This window comes from Orycteropus afer, unplaced genomic scaffold (assembly GCF_000298275.1).
Source record: "Orycteropus afer afer isolate SDZICR_OR568_19922 unplaced genomic scaffold, OryAfe1.0 scaffold00001, whole genome shotgun sequence".
NCBI classification, from domain to species: Eukaryota; Metazoa; Chordata; class Mammalia; order Tubulidentata; family Orycteropodidae; genus Orycteropus; species Orycteropus afer.
Genome location: NW_006921588.1, coordinates 16,090,737 through 16,105,383, shown reverse-complemented (window position 1 = coordinate 16,105,383; position 14,647 = coordinate 16,090,737). Strand labels below are relative to the sequence as shown.

The 14,647-nt window shown below is 35.2% G+C and overlaps 2 protein-coding genes across 2 annotated transcripts in view; one reads left to right on the top strand and one right to left on the bottom strand.

Moving 5' to 3' along the window:
• Positions 1 to 2,979, top strand: part of ITGA4 (integrin subunit alpha 4) — a 104,507-nt gene extending 101,528 nt beyond the window's left edge. The window contains exons 26-28 of the mRNA XM_007936194.2: positions 1,525 to 1,623; positions 2,156 to 2,275; positions 2,881 to 2,979. Of these exons, the coding sequence (XP_007934385.1) occupies positions 1,525 to 1,623; positions 2,156 to 2,275; positions 2,881 to 2,979 (318 nt within the window). The remainder of the gene's footprint in view (positions 1 to 1,524; positions 1,624 to 2,155; positions 2,276 to 2,880) is intronic.
• A 3,897-nt stretch (positions 2,980 to 6,876) lies between these two features.
• Positions 6,877 to 14,647, bottom strand: part of CERKL (ceramide kinase like) — a 169,105-nt gene continuing 161,334 nt past the window's right edge. Inside the window, exons 12-13 of the mRNA XM_007935956.2 lie at positions 10,394 to 10,572; positions 6,877 to 6,958 (exon numbers count right to left, since the gene is read on the bottom strand). Coding sequence (XP_007934147.1) covers positions 6,877 to 6,958; positions 10,394 to 10,572 — 261 coding nt within the window. The remainder of the gene's footprint in view (positions 6,959 to 10,393; positions 10,573 to 14,647) is intronic.

The window sequence follows — 14,647 nt, the reverse complement described above, 5'->3', positions numbered from 1 at the left end:
ATCAAAAAGGCATGAATAAATGTAAAATTTGGAATAAAACTCTAAAATTATGTTTCCATTTTTCACTTCAGCAGACTATATTGACTAAAAGACATGGCTTTAGTAATTAAACAGATAATTCAGACTATAAATTAAACTATGGAATAATTAGGGAGTATATTTAGTTAGCATATCTATTTAGGGAACATGCTGATTTTCTATGAACTTTGATCAAATCAAAGAAATTTGCCTTAACATTTACATAAATGTTCTTTCTAAACTCCTTTATATTATCCTTAAAAATCTATTGTAATTAATAAAGCTTAGAGTAAAATAGAGATTCATAGAAAATAAACTTAAGCATTTAAATTCATCAGAAATAACAAACACAGACTAAAAGTAATTTAAAAATACAGATTTTGAAAGGTTGAATAGAAAATAATTAAATACACCTTGAACTTATTTTTGGGAAGGAACAGGTAAACTGGTCTTGAACCTCAGCTCTGTAGTTCTGTTCTTCATTAAATATGGGTAATATCTTTTTCTCAGGGGATTTCAGATTATATGAGATGATTTTTGTAAAGCACTTATTAATAGTGCATGATACATTGAAAGCCAAAGGAAATGATTATGATGTGCTGAGAGGAATATTTGAGCTTACCATGAAGTACGGTGGACAAGAGGAAGATGTACCAGGCCTGGAAATAAGAGATAGCAGTTTTAGTTCCACCTTTGCTAAAAACTGGGAGCTCTGGTGGTGTAGTGCCTAAGGCATTTGACTGCTAACCAGAAAGCTGGTGGTTCAAACCCACCAGCCACTCCTCGGAAGGAAGGTTGGGCAATCTACTTCCATAGTGATACCGCCTCAGAAACCCAGGGAGGGATTGCTATGAGTTGGATCCAACTCCATGGCATGGAGTTTAGGTTTTTGGTTTGGTTGCTAAAAACTAAGTTCTTGGACCATCAACATTTGGGTCATTCAACATTTTATAGTTTGCCTTGTTTTACTGTAGGTCCAATTTTATCGACAGTGGTTCTACTGCCATTATGGGTCAGATGAGTCTTCATCAGGGGAGAAAGAGCTGTCCTGTGCATTGTGGACATTTAGCAGTGTCCTTAGCATCTACTCATTATTTACAGAAATAATGAGCCTGAAACAGATGGATATGAGGAAAGGTTTATAAGGTGAAGAAAGTTTCACTTAGGGATACAAATTCAGGATCCAGAAAATAAATGCAATGTATACTAGCCACCTTCATCTTACTGTAGTCTATGAAATAATTAAATCAAAAGTTATTTGCAGAACAGCCATGTTTAATACAAGAGTTTCGATAAAATGATGCCATATAAATTAATACCAAGACCCACATTTTTGGTAACAAAGAAAGCACTGCATTGTAGTCAATTACAAGTGGTGAAATAAATTGGGAGAGATGAAATGTAATAACTTGTAAATAGTAGACAAAGAATTCATATCTATTAATGTATGTTTTCATGAAATAAAATGGTAGTTCAGGATAAAATGATCTTCCTTTTATTAAACAGGATGAGACGTCAGCACTCAAGTTTGAAATAAAAGCAGCAGCCTTTCCAGAGCCAAATTCAAAACTTATTGAATTAAACAAGGATGAGAACATTGCATATGTAAGATGTATTACCTTTTTAATTGGCACAGTAAGATTATAGGGAAATAATAGCATTACTAGGGTGTTTGTAATCACCTACTGTTGAGGACCTGAGTCACAAAAGCAGATTGTGGACAGATAAGATAAGATTGTGGAGGATAATATGGTATATTATGTTTATTATATGGGCATAATATGTTTATAACTATAGATTGTTAACTATGCAATGCTAAGTCTTAAATACTTCCCCGACTGGCATTTTCCACAACCGACGGGAGAGCAGGACACCGTTCTTCAGGGAGGTGAATTTCGTCCTAGAGACAATAGGATTGATTGGAGGAAGGACCATGGGAAAAGCTCATTTTGTTCACTGTTTCTGTTAAACAGCTACCAATGTTTTCCCTGGTTTTCTTAGAACGAGCAAGAGAATTGCTTGGGTTGCTCTAAGTATTACTGGGGATTGTAGAGAGGCTTCAAAGGAAAAACAATCACTTTTCTAAACTGGTGTTTTGTTTTGTGTTTTTGTTTTTCAATTTGCTTAATTCATGTAGGTTCTACTAGAAGGACTACATCATCAAAAACCCAAACGTTATTTCACCATAGCAATTATTTCAAGTAGTTTGTTACTTGGACTTATTTTACTTTTATTGATTTCATATGTTATGTGGAAGGTAAGTCTTTACTAATTGCTGATATTAAACACTTAAAATGACATTCTTGATTTTCCCAAAGTGAATGTGTAGCTCCAAGTTATTCTATTTAAATATGTTTAAATATTTTAAAATACTAAAATATGTTAGTATTTTTAAAGTTAACTTTTTTTAATTCCTAAGGAATATATAGTATCGATACCATATTTCTCCTAATTTCAATACCAAAGTCTTTCAGAAAGGTATACCTTCTTGATAGAAGATAATTTATTTTCAAAAAATGGCCAAATCATAGCACTAACTTGAAAGGATATTCCTTTAAAAAAGCATTTTTAAAGCATTGCACATTTTATTGAATATCAGTCTTAAGAGAAAAGATGCAGAAGAGAAGGGAGAAGGAGGCTGGGTATAGGACTGAAAAGTCCTACAGTAACAACAACAAAATGACTATTTAACCCAATATTCCCCATACTAACTTTTACTAATTACAACTGTTAATAGCATTCATAATTAGTATTACAAGGGATACAGTTTACAAAATACTGGTGTTGGCCATTCAGATATTTGATACAGGTGTAATATGTTTATAACTTTGTAGATTGTTAACTATGCAATGCTGTTTTCAGGCTGGCTTCTTCAAAAGACAATACAAAGCTATCCTGCAAGAAGAAAACAGAAGAGACAGTTGGAGTTATGTGAACAGTAAAAGCAATAATGATGATTAAAGACTCCATTCAAATTGAGAAAACTGATAACACACTCAGGTTATACTAAAAAAATTTAAGACACTGTTTACAAGAAAACATGAACTTTATTCCAACTTTTTCAGTGTACTTCCAGGACACATTATGCCTTAATGTAAGTGAAAATCCAAGCAAGATTGCTCTTTGAGAGAAAATAACTGTAAAAGTAATAATTTAACATATCCAAAGATAATCTTTCAAATCTTAAATGGATAGAAAAACACTAAAGCATTCAATTTATTCAAGATAAGTAATCCATAGAAGCTATATTGAAATAAAACTGTTATCTGAATTGAATAACATTGAGGAAGTAAACGACTTGATTGGAGAAATCTTGACCTTGGACTATCTTGCCTTTCAAAGAAACAGTAGTTACCACAAATGCTTGTCCTGGTAAAATAAACTCCACTGAATGAGCAGGGGTTGCTTCCAGATACATCATTGAAACTTATTTGAAACAAGTTCTTTAAAAATACTTCACAGAATATTTCGAATGTCAGTTCACAAGTTCTCTAATGAGTAAAGAAGGACCATCATTAACTTAAAGCAGAATTATCTTCAAAGACATTTATGTGTAACACATTTTCTACAGCCTTTCATTCAACAACCATTTATTCACCAAGCTACAAATACATGGACCTGATGAGCAAACTTCAGACTGAACGTGTACACTGGTTTGACTTTAATGAGGTGGCTTCTGGATAAGTCTTGTTTATATAGCTATGATTATTTTTCTCTTTCTGTGTATGTACATGTTTTTAAAAGAATACATGCGTTTACATAGGTAGAAATCCATCGGTCCTCCTAGACACGACGTTGTCAAGGGTCTTTCCTGTTGTTAGGTGCCATCAAGCCAAGCCATTTCGGAGTCATAGCAACCCCACGTGACAGAGTAGAACTGCTCCATTGGGTTTTCTTGGCTGTAATCTTCACAGAGGTGGATTGCCAGGTCTTTCTCCCAAGTACCCAGGAGTAAATAAAATAATAATAAAACCCTCTTAGTCAAAGTTTTTGTTTATAAAAAAAACTATACTTAAGGATTCTCATTTGTATTCTGCAACAGCAGAATGTGAATGTTGCACTTTAGCTAACATTTGAAATAGAAATATACTGATGTATGTAATGAATTATGAAAACTGTACCTCATTGATGACTTTTTTTAAAAAAAAATCTAAAAACTGTAAAAACAATGATTAAGAGCCAATATTTACTAAAAATTATGTACTGTATAAAATCTTAACTGTCCTCAAAAATTAAGAAAATCACAAATATTTGTTTGGCTCTTACTCTTTTGTCTTCAAATATAAGCATTAAATATGTATTCAACAGACATATAAAATACTTTTTTGTATGGAAACAGAAAAACAAAATTCATAAATTTAACTATAAACTAAAAAATACCGATTTAACATGTATACAGTGAAAATAAATGTGACCTCAAAATTTTCATGAAATATGTTTAAGTGATGCCTGAAATATTTTTAAGTGTTTTGTTGTTAATATTGTTATATAAGATTCTATTTTATAATGAACTTCTTTAATTCTGTAGTTGAAATAATTTATCTTTAAGTAAAGCCTTTTCATTTGCAAATACAGTCATTTTTGTAATATTTATTTCATACATAATAAGAACTTGACTCTGTTAACAGTAGAATATAATTTCATCTGGATGTCCTGTATCTGTATTTTTATATAAATATACATACATTCATATATATATATGTGTATATATATATATATATTAGTTATGTAGTACTGCTATAACAGAAATACCACAAGTGGATGGTTTTAAGAAGCAAATTTATTCTCTCACAGTTTAGGGGACTAGAAGGTCAAATTTAGGGCACCAGCTCTAGGGAAAGGCTTTTTCTCTCTGTTGGCTCTGGGGAAAAGGACTTATCTCCTTTCACTATCTGTGGGCACAGTGTTCCTTGGGGATTCCCATGTGTCTTGGTATCAATCTTCCCCTGGGTCTAGGAGGTTCTCAGCAAAGGGACGACAGGTCCAAAGGATGCTCTTCACTCCAAGCTTTTCTTTGTGTTGCAGAGGTCCCTCCTTTGTTTTCTCCTCTCTTCTTTTATCTCTTGCAAGAGAAAGGTGATGCAGGCCACAACTCAGGGAAACTCCCCTTACTTAGGATCAGGGCTGTGACCTGAGCAAGGGTGTTACATCCCACCCTAATCCCCTTACAATTGATTGGCTGATCACATCAGATCGCCTCATGAGGGATGATTATTTCATTACATAACTGCCCAATTACATTATTACATAACTTCAAAGCCACTGAGAATCATGGCCCAGGCAAGTTGACACATATTTGGGGGTACTGCAATTCATTCCATGATATACATGTATAAAGTTGTGGATACATTCAAAGAATCTGTATTGAAAGGTAAAGAGATCAAATAGATAAATTAGAGCACAATCTTTACTGTTATGGAAAAGATTTCTTTCTATGAAGTCTATGCCACCAGCTGTCTCTCTTCTTCACAGTTCATAATTCATGTGAGTTATCTGTCCACAAGTCTTCAGTCTGTGATTGGTGGCTTGAGGTTGAGGAATGCACAGAGATTTGTGGAGGCTTTTGAGCAGTCAAATCCAATGACAAGGAACATGAAGCCTCTTGAACTCAGTGTGGACCCATACAAATAAACATGATTAAATTTATATAATATTTTTAAAGAACACTTTTTAAGCAAAAATATATTTTTTATGCTTATGTCATTATAAAAAGAAGCCCTGGTGGTAACCTGGTTAAAGTGCTCAGCTGCTAACCAAAAGATTGGTGATTTGAACCCACCAGCTGCTCCGTGGGATAAAGATGTGGCAGTCTGCTTCAGTGAAGATTTACAGCCTTGGAAACCCTTTGGGACATTCTGTTGTGTCCTATAGAGCCGCTATGAGTTGGAATCTACTCCACGGCAATGAGATCATTATAAAAAGCTAATTAGTTCTTGAAGGAGAATGTCTGGAAATATTGAGGAAAAAGCAAGCCCAAATTTAGAATTGCCATCTCAGGGAAGAACCCAGAAGACATTTAAATTTGGTTCTTTTCTATTCGGTAATAAGAATGTTTCAGGTGTTACTAGCTCTGCTGAAAACATGCTGTGATTGCCCTACACAGCTTCTCTGGTGCAGAAGGAACACAGCTATTTATTAAGCCAAATTCTGCCCAGTTAGAAAGATATTTCTTGTATAGTTTGAAATAAAATTTTTTATAGACTTTAAGAATTTTATTTAAAAGTACGAAAAGTGAACTTTTCATTTTCAGAAAAATTTTAAAAGATTGTACAAGTCACTTTAAAGGATTCATTGATTGTAGAGGGTGAGTGTGTGGAGGGGAAGATTCATGGATTATTCTTTTGTAGTAAATAGTCTATGCATTGAAGATACTTGGGACAATTGTTCTATTTCTGGTTATATCACTAACAAGCTGTGTCACCTTGAAATTTAACCTCTTTGGATTAGTGACTGCATAAGTAAATCAGGGCATTCTAACATGATCTCTGTGGTCCCTTCTTACAAGTCTATAAGAAATTTAATGACAGAACTAATGAGCTCAATCCCAAAAAACAAATCTAAAGTGTTTTACTTTGAAATTATCTAGGTTAAATATGGACATATCATAATGATTCTTAAGTTGTAAGTACATGAAATGTTTCTTTTTCATTTTAATAAACACTTCTGCAAAACTAGAGTTTGTTTTGGTGTATGTCTTATTTTTCATCTTGATTTTGACAGCCCAAAATTTCATTTTTATAACATCAAAAATAGCAGTTTTACTTTCTTTTAAAAAATAAGTTAAAATTATATATTTCTATTAGGATATCTGCTTAAAGCATGACTTCTTTCATATCCAAATTTAATTTCTTCATTCTTTTATAAACAACTACATGTTGCTTTGGAGTCATTCATTTCTTCCATGACTCCTCCATAAAGACAAATAAGTTTTGGATGCAATCTGTAAATAAAACAATAATATTTATAATTTATTATTTCATAAATCCATCATTTTGGCCTTTTTCATACATACATGTATACACAGATACAACTTAGGAGTATGGCACATAATGCCAAGTATAAGTCTGTTGATAACCAAAAGAACATGCGTTGATGTATTCCAGAGTTGCAGGCTGGAAAAACAGAAGGGCCTGACACATGTGCACTAGCAATTACTGTAAATCATTCTTCACTAACTTCCTAACTAATGCTCCCAATGCCTCTGTAAAACATAATCACCTGAGCCTACTAAGCATTCACATCTAGTGGGCTACCACTGGTGCCACTGCACTCTTCTTGTGCCCATTGAGTCATAGTTCTTAAAAAGAACGAGTTTTCATGTTTCTAAACTTGCCATGCCAATTGTCTTGGTGCTTAATTAAATAACATGAAAATTTCTTCTTACGTAAACTAAGTTGCATGCTTTAGGAAGATTCATTAAAAGTGACTGAACACAATGTCATAGTATTAGCTAACTATGGGTGAGATGAAACTGTAAAAGACTTGGGGTTGAACTGTTAATTGGAACCATCTAAAGAGATTCACCACCACTCATCTGTCAATTTGTTATACAATAGTGGCTTGTGTGTTGCTGTGATGCTAGAAGCTATGCTACTGGTATTTCAAATACAGGTAGGGTCACCCAGACGAGTAGAGCTTCCAGACTAAGACAGACAAGGAAGAAGGATGTGGCCAGGACCACTTCTGGGGGAAAAAAAAAAAAAATGGCCACTGAAAACCTAATGAATATCAGTAGAATCTTGTCTGATACCATGATTATAGAAGAACCCCTCAGGTTGGAAGGCACTCAAAATATGACTGGGGAAGAGATGCCTCCTTAAAAGAGAGTTGATCTTAATGATGTGGATGGAGTAAAACTTTTGATGATATGGCATGACATAAAATAAGAAGAAACAGCTATAAACATCCATTAATAATCGGAACATGGAATGTATGAAGTATGAATCTAGGAAAATTGGAAGTTATCAAAAGTGAAATGGATTGCATAAAGATGAATATTCTACACATTGTTGTTGTTGTTGTTGTTTGCCGTCGAGTCGGCCCCGACTCATATTTAGTGAGCTGAAATGGACAGGTATTGGCCATTTTGAATCAGGGAATCATGGTCGCCTATGCCAGGAATGACAAATTGAAGAGGAATGGCATTGCATTCATCGCCAAAAAGAACATTTCAAGATATGTCTTCAAGTACAGTGCTGTCAATGATGGATAATATCTATATGCCTACAAAGAAAATCTTTTAATAATACTATTATTAAAATTTATGCAACAACCACTAAAACTAAGGATAAAATAATTGAGTATTTTTACCAACTTCTGCAGTCTGAAATTGAGCAAACATACAATCAAGATTCATTGATAATGACTGGTGATTGGAATGTGAAAGTTGGAAATGAAGAAGCTGGGGAGTTGGAAAATATGGTGTAGGTGATAAAAATGATACCAGAGATCATATGATAGAATTTTGCAAGAGTAATGACTTATTCAGGAGCTCTGGTTGTGTAATGACTAAAGCATTTGACTGCTAACCACAAGGCTGGTGGTACAAACCCACGAGCCACTCCTTGGAAGGAAGATTGGGCAATCTACTTCCATAGAGATACAGCCTCAGAGAACCAAGGAAGGGTTGCTATGAGTCAGGATCCACTCAACGACAGTGAGTTTGTTTGCTTGTTTGTTTGTTTTTGATGACTTATTCATTGCAGATACCTTTTTCAACAACTTAAGCAGCAACTATACATGTGGACTTCACCAGATGGAATACGCAGGAATCAAATAAACTACATCTGTGGAAAAGGTGATAGAGAACAAAATCATCAGTGAAAAAAAGGCCAAGGGCTGACCATAGAATGGACCATCAATTGCTCCTATACAAGTTTAAGTTAAAGCTGAAGAAACTTAAAATAAGTCCACCAAAATACAGCCTTGATTATTACCAAATCTGAATTTAGAGACCATCTGAAGAATAGATTTCACACATTGAACACCAGTGATTGAAGACCAGACAAATTGTGGGATGACATCAAGGACATCATACTGAAAAAAGCAAAAGGTCATTAAAAAAAGAGGGAGAAAGATCAAAATGGGTGTCAGAAGAGACTCTGAAACTTGCTATTGAACATAGAGCAGCTAAACTGAATGGAAGAAATGATGAACAGAAGATTTCAAAGGGTGATTCAAGAAGACACAGTGAAGTATTATAATGAAATGTGCAAAGGCTTGGAGTTAGAAAACCAAAAAAGAAGATCATGCTTGACATTTCTCAAGCTGAAAGAACTGAAGAAAACATTCAAGCCTCAAGTTGAAATAGTGATAGTTCTATGGGCAAAAGAAGCATCAAAGAAAGATGGAAGGAATACACGGAATCACTGTCCGAAAAGAACTGGTCAACATTCAACCATTTCAGGAAGCAGCATATGATCAAGAACCAGGGGTACTGAAAGAAAAAGTCCAAGCTGCACTAATGGCATTGGCCAAAAAAAAAAAAAAAACGCTCCATGAATAGATGGTGTTTGGGTTACCTAGTGCCACTCTGACAGGAATATACCACAAATGCAATGGCTTGATAAACAGGACTTTATTTTTACAATTTGGAGGCTTTAAATCCAAGTTCAAATGCCAGGCTCTATGGGCTGGGTGAAAGCTCCTCAACCCTGGGTTGCAGCTCTGCTCCTGCTATCTCTCATGCCATGTGCTGGGATCTCTCTGCCAGGGTCTCAGGTCAAGGACTCACTCCACTCCTGTTTCCACATTAGGTATCTGGCAGAGCAGCACTCCATCTCTCAGTACCATATTCTGTTCTGGTTACCTAGTACCACTCTAACAGAAGTACCACAAATGGGTGCAGGACCAGTCAATGTTTAGTTCTTTTGTTTATAAAGTCAGTATGTGTTGGAACCTACTCAATGGCACCCAACAACAAGAATTCATCACTCAGATATCTTTCAAAGGTTTAAGACCTTAATCTGTTTTTAAAATTATAAAATTGAAATTGTAGACATATATTATCTGTACAGTGTATGAAGAAAAATAATTAAGAATGCCAGAGACTCATAACCAAAGAAAAGATCTTGGCTTCACACAACAATTGGTGAAAATTTCTTCAAAATTATACATGTGTCTTTTCATGCTTCCCTGACTTACTGAAAGAATTATTATCAACTAACTCCTTGGAAGGAAGGTTGGGCATTCCTACTTCCGTAGTGATAACTGCCTCAGAAACCCAAGGAGGGGTCGCTAGGAGTCGGGGCCGACTCGATGGCAAATAACAACAACAACAACAACTGCCTAAATAGTATGAGAAAATAAGGCTTTATTTTACTATTGGTTTTGTGTCTACTGATGGACATATAAGTTAGCCAGAAAGCAGACTTACCTAACATGGACCTCTGATGCCACTTCCATTAAGTCACCATCTACATTCCAAGGGAAACTGTTTTCTGGAGCAATCCCATGAGGTCCGTTTTCCTCTTCTGGATTGTGCTCACTCATATTATTCTTTTGCTGAACTTTTACTGCTTCAACAGTGTAAGTCTCAACAAATGGAAAATTGAACTAAAGAAGACAAAGGCAAATAATCATGATAGTACTTGATTTAACCCTGTTAGTACAATCAAGAGAGTTTACTCTATCCTGTCTTGCAAGTAAATATGAACTGCATACTGACATATTCTTATACCTCTGAAACTCTAATTACAACCAGAGATCACAGCTTTCAGAAGAGGAAACCTCTTTTCTGCAGCCGTCTTGGCTCATTTAGATCTAGGAACTGACAATCTTGTCTTAGAACAAATGGTGCATGTTTATGAAAAATTGCACACAATGATCATATTGTGGATCTTTTAGCTAAAGGCTGAATCTTTAATGCTCACCTATTGATACAGAAGGTTTATAGAATCCACTGACTAGATTATTAACATATCAGGTAGAGTTCAGCTGAAGGAAAGCAAACTCTAACGTAAGTCTCACAGTTGGAATTTAACTGGGAAGGATCTAGGTCTAAACTTAAGAAAGTGAAATGGAAAGTGTATCTTTTCTTGAAATAAAAGTTAGTCCAATGTGGTGTTCATGGTTGTTTGCCTTTTTGTCCCCAACTTAAACACAAGTTACTAGATAATTGTGTTTGTTTACTGACCACTCTAGAAGGATACAATCTAGTCTTCAAATTTTTGTTTGTTTGTTTGTTTGCCTAAGAAAACTGTAATAAAAAATATTATGTATTCTCTGAAATAACTAAGAAAGCATAGCCAAATCACTTGATAGTGGAAGTGCACAATAAGTACTCATTTATTTTCATGTTCAGATAAACAGCATGAGGTTTATTCCTAACTACGTTATTATCTACATGTTTTTTTTTCCTTCTTCCACATAAAATTCTCAGTCATGTACAAAATTTTTAAAGCTGATAGAAAACTAATATTTTTTCCAACACCCTTATTTTACATAAAAACCAAGGTCCCACAGATTTTATAGTTTATACTGTATAATAATTGGAGTCACACATGGGTTATACTGGGATTATACCGTGGTACAGCAAAAACTAGAACTCTATTCCCTGACTTCACCAGCAGGGGTTTTTCCATTAGAACCAAGTACACAAATTGTACTTTAACTGCAGGTTCCCTTGATGCAAATGGTATCTTAAGTGAATTCCCATTACCTTTAACACATAAAAGGAGGGCTGCTCCGATTGAGGTACAGAGTAGGATTCCAAGTGGTTCTCTGGGGAACCACACTACGTCTATGTGAAATGTCTCCTGCAGTCACTGTAGTAGACCTCCCTTCCTCAAGTAAAAAGCCTTGGGAACATTTCTCAGACTGTGTGTAAAACTTTCTACATAATCGTTCATCTTAAAGATGGTGTGTTTTAAAAGAGCCATTGATAACCAGCCCTCCTCCTTTCTTTTTCAATTTCTTTTTCTTGGCTTGGATCTTAATTATTATGGCTCAGTGGGTAAAGCACTTGATTGCTAATAAAAAGGTCAGCAGTTCAAACCCACCAGCTGTCTCCTGGGAGGAAAATGACACAATCTACTGTCAAGTATTACAGCCTTGGAAACTCTACAGGGGTCCTATGAGTCAGAATCTACTCCATGGCAATGGGGTTTTTTTAAAATCACATTTCTAATTCATTTGGCCATCCTGTGCAGAGAAGTATTACATTATATATAAAACTACATAGAAATATCAGAGTACATTTATAAATTGAGAGACTTTTTAAAATTGATTTGACATGCTGCTTTGAAGATGCATGTGTGGTTGATATGTGTATGAATTATAAAAAATGACCAAGCTGAGAAGTTTCTATTCTAGATTGCCAAACTCCTACCTTTTTTGTTGCTTTATTGAATTCATTATGTTTTGGTTTTTAAGAATAAACAGAACTGACAATGTTATGAAAGTAATATATGTTTGAGGCTTTATCTTTTGCTCAGATTTCTGAAGCAACTGGTAGAAGAACCACCACAGAACAGAAGAGTTTGAATAACTAAAATCTTTATCCAAAATATCAAAACTTTAGATGGGAAGGGGGGAAAAAAAACCCTTTTGGTTTCCCCACAGCAGCAACAGATCATTAACCACTCTGCCTCTCCCTCTCTCTCTCTCTCTCATATATGTTGTTGTTGTTGTTATGTGCCATCGAGTCAGACCCATCTCATAGCGACCCCTCCTTGGATTTCCAAGGCAGTATCACTACAGAAGTAGGTTGCCCAACCTTCCTTCTGAGGAGTGCCTGGAACCAAACTCACTACCATCAACTTGATTCCAACTCATAGAGATCCTCATTGGGTTTCCTAGGAGTAAATCTTTACAGAAGTAGATTGTCTCTTCCTTCTGTGGAGTGGCTGGTGGGTTTGAATTGCCAACCTTCTGGTTAGCAGTCAGATGGCTTAGGCACTGTGCCACCAGAGCTTTTACACACACACACACACACACACGTATATATGTGTGTATGTATATATATTCTACATCAACTATCTTATATCATTTAACAGCATTCTGTGAACTCCTGCTTACTCAAAATACAATAAGATTCTATACCATAATCTATTTTTACTTATTCTTGACATACTTTCATAAGTCTTATTTTAAATCATCAGCTGTCATGTACATACTTCACAAAATGAAGCTCCGTTGGTCCATGCACATTTAGTAATTCTGAAACCACAGCCTTTGCTAGATAGGACTTTAGAGAGTCAACAGCTTAATCTTGTGAGCATACGTTTGGGGCACAAAGAAGAGAAGTAGATGGTTGTGATTGTGAAAAACAGAAATGCCATGAGGACACAGTCACAGCCACAATGAGAGAAAGGAAAGGCAAACTGTCTCAGGGTGTTGACACAACTTCCTAGTGGAACAGAACTGATAATGCAGAAAAGGATCCATCCACCTATAGAGAGTTACTCTTTGACAAAGGGCTAAAACCCATTAAATGGAGAAAAGACAGTTTCTTTAACAAATGATGCTGGCAAAATTGAATATCTATTTGCAGAAAAATGAAACAAGATCCATACCTCACATCACACCAAACAAACAAACAAAAAAAAAAACCAAACTCAACATGGATCAAAGACCTAAAACATGAAATCTAAAACTATAAAAATCATTAGAAAAAAAATAGGGGCAAACTTAGGGGTCCTAACTTATGGCATAAATAGTTTATTAAATGTAATAAAAAATGCACCAAAAGCAGAAAATAAATTAAATGACTAAGGCCTTCTAAAAATTAAATTCTTATGCACATCAAAGGACTTCTCCTAAAGAGCAAAGAGAGAACCTACAGACTGGGAAATAACACTTCGCAATGACATATCCGACAAGTGACTTATCTCTAAAATTTATAGAAAACCTCAACACCTTAACATCAAAAGGACAAACAATACAGTTCACAAATGGGTAGAGGACATGAACAGACACTTCAACAAAGAAGATATTCAGATGGCCAAGAAACACATAAAGAAATGCTGATGATCATTAGCCATTAGAGCAATGCAAATCAAAGCAACAATGAGATATCTCACCCCAGCAAAGATCAACAAGATAGAAAACAACAAATGCTGGTGAGGGCTTGGGACTCTCATACACTTCTGGTGGGACTTAAAATGGTGCAACCAGTATGGAAATGGTATAGTGCTTCCTTAAAAAGTTGGAAATAGAAATAGCATTTGATACAGAAATCCCACTACTGGGTATATATCCTAGAGAAGTGAGAGCTGGGACATGAACAGATAGATATAAGCAGAATCATGTTCATCACAGCACTATTCACAATAACAAAGAGATGGAAACAACCTCAGTGCCCATCCATGGGTGAATGGATAAATAAACTAAGGTACATATACACAGAGGAATACTATGCAATATTAAATAATAATAACGAATCCATAAAACACTTCATAACATGGATGAACTTGAAGGACATCATGCTGAGTGAAATAAGTCAATGATAGAAGGGCAAATAATGTATGAGTGAACATTATAACAAGTCAAGGAAAGGTTTACACTCACAAAGGAGCATTTTTTAGTGGTTACTAGGGATGGGGAGGAGCTCTGGTAGCATAGTGCCTAAGGCACTTGACTGCTAACCAGGAGGCTGGCGGTTCAAACCTACCAGCCACTCCTTGGAAGG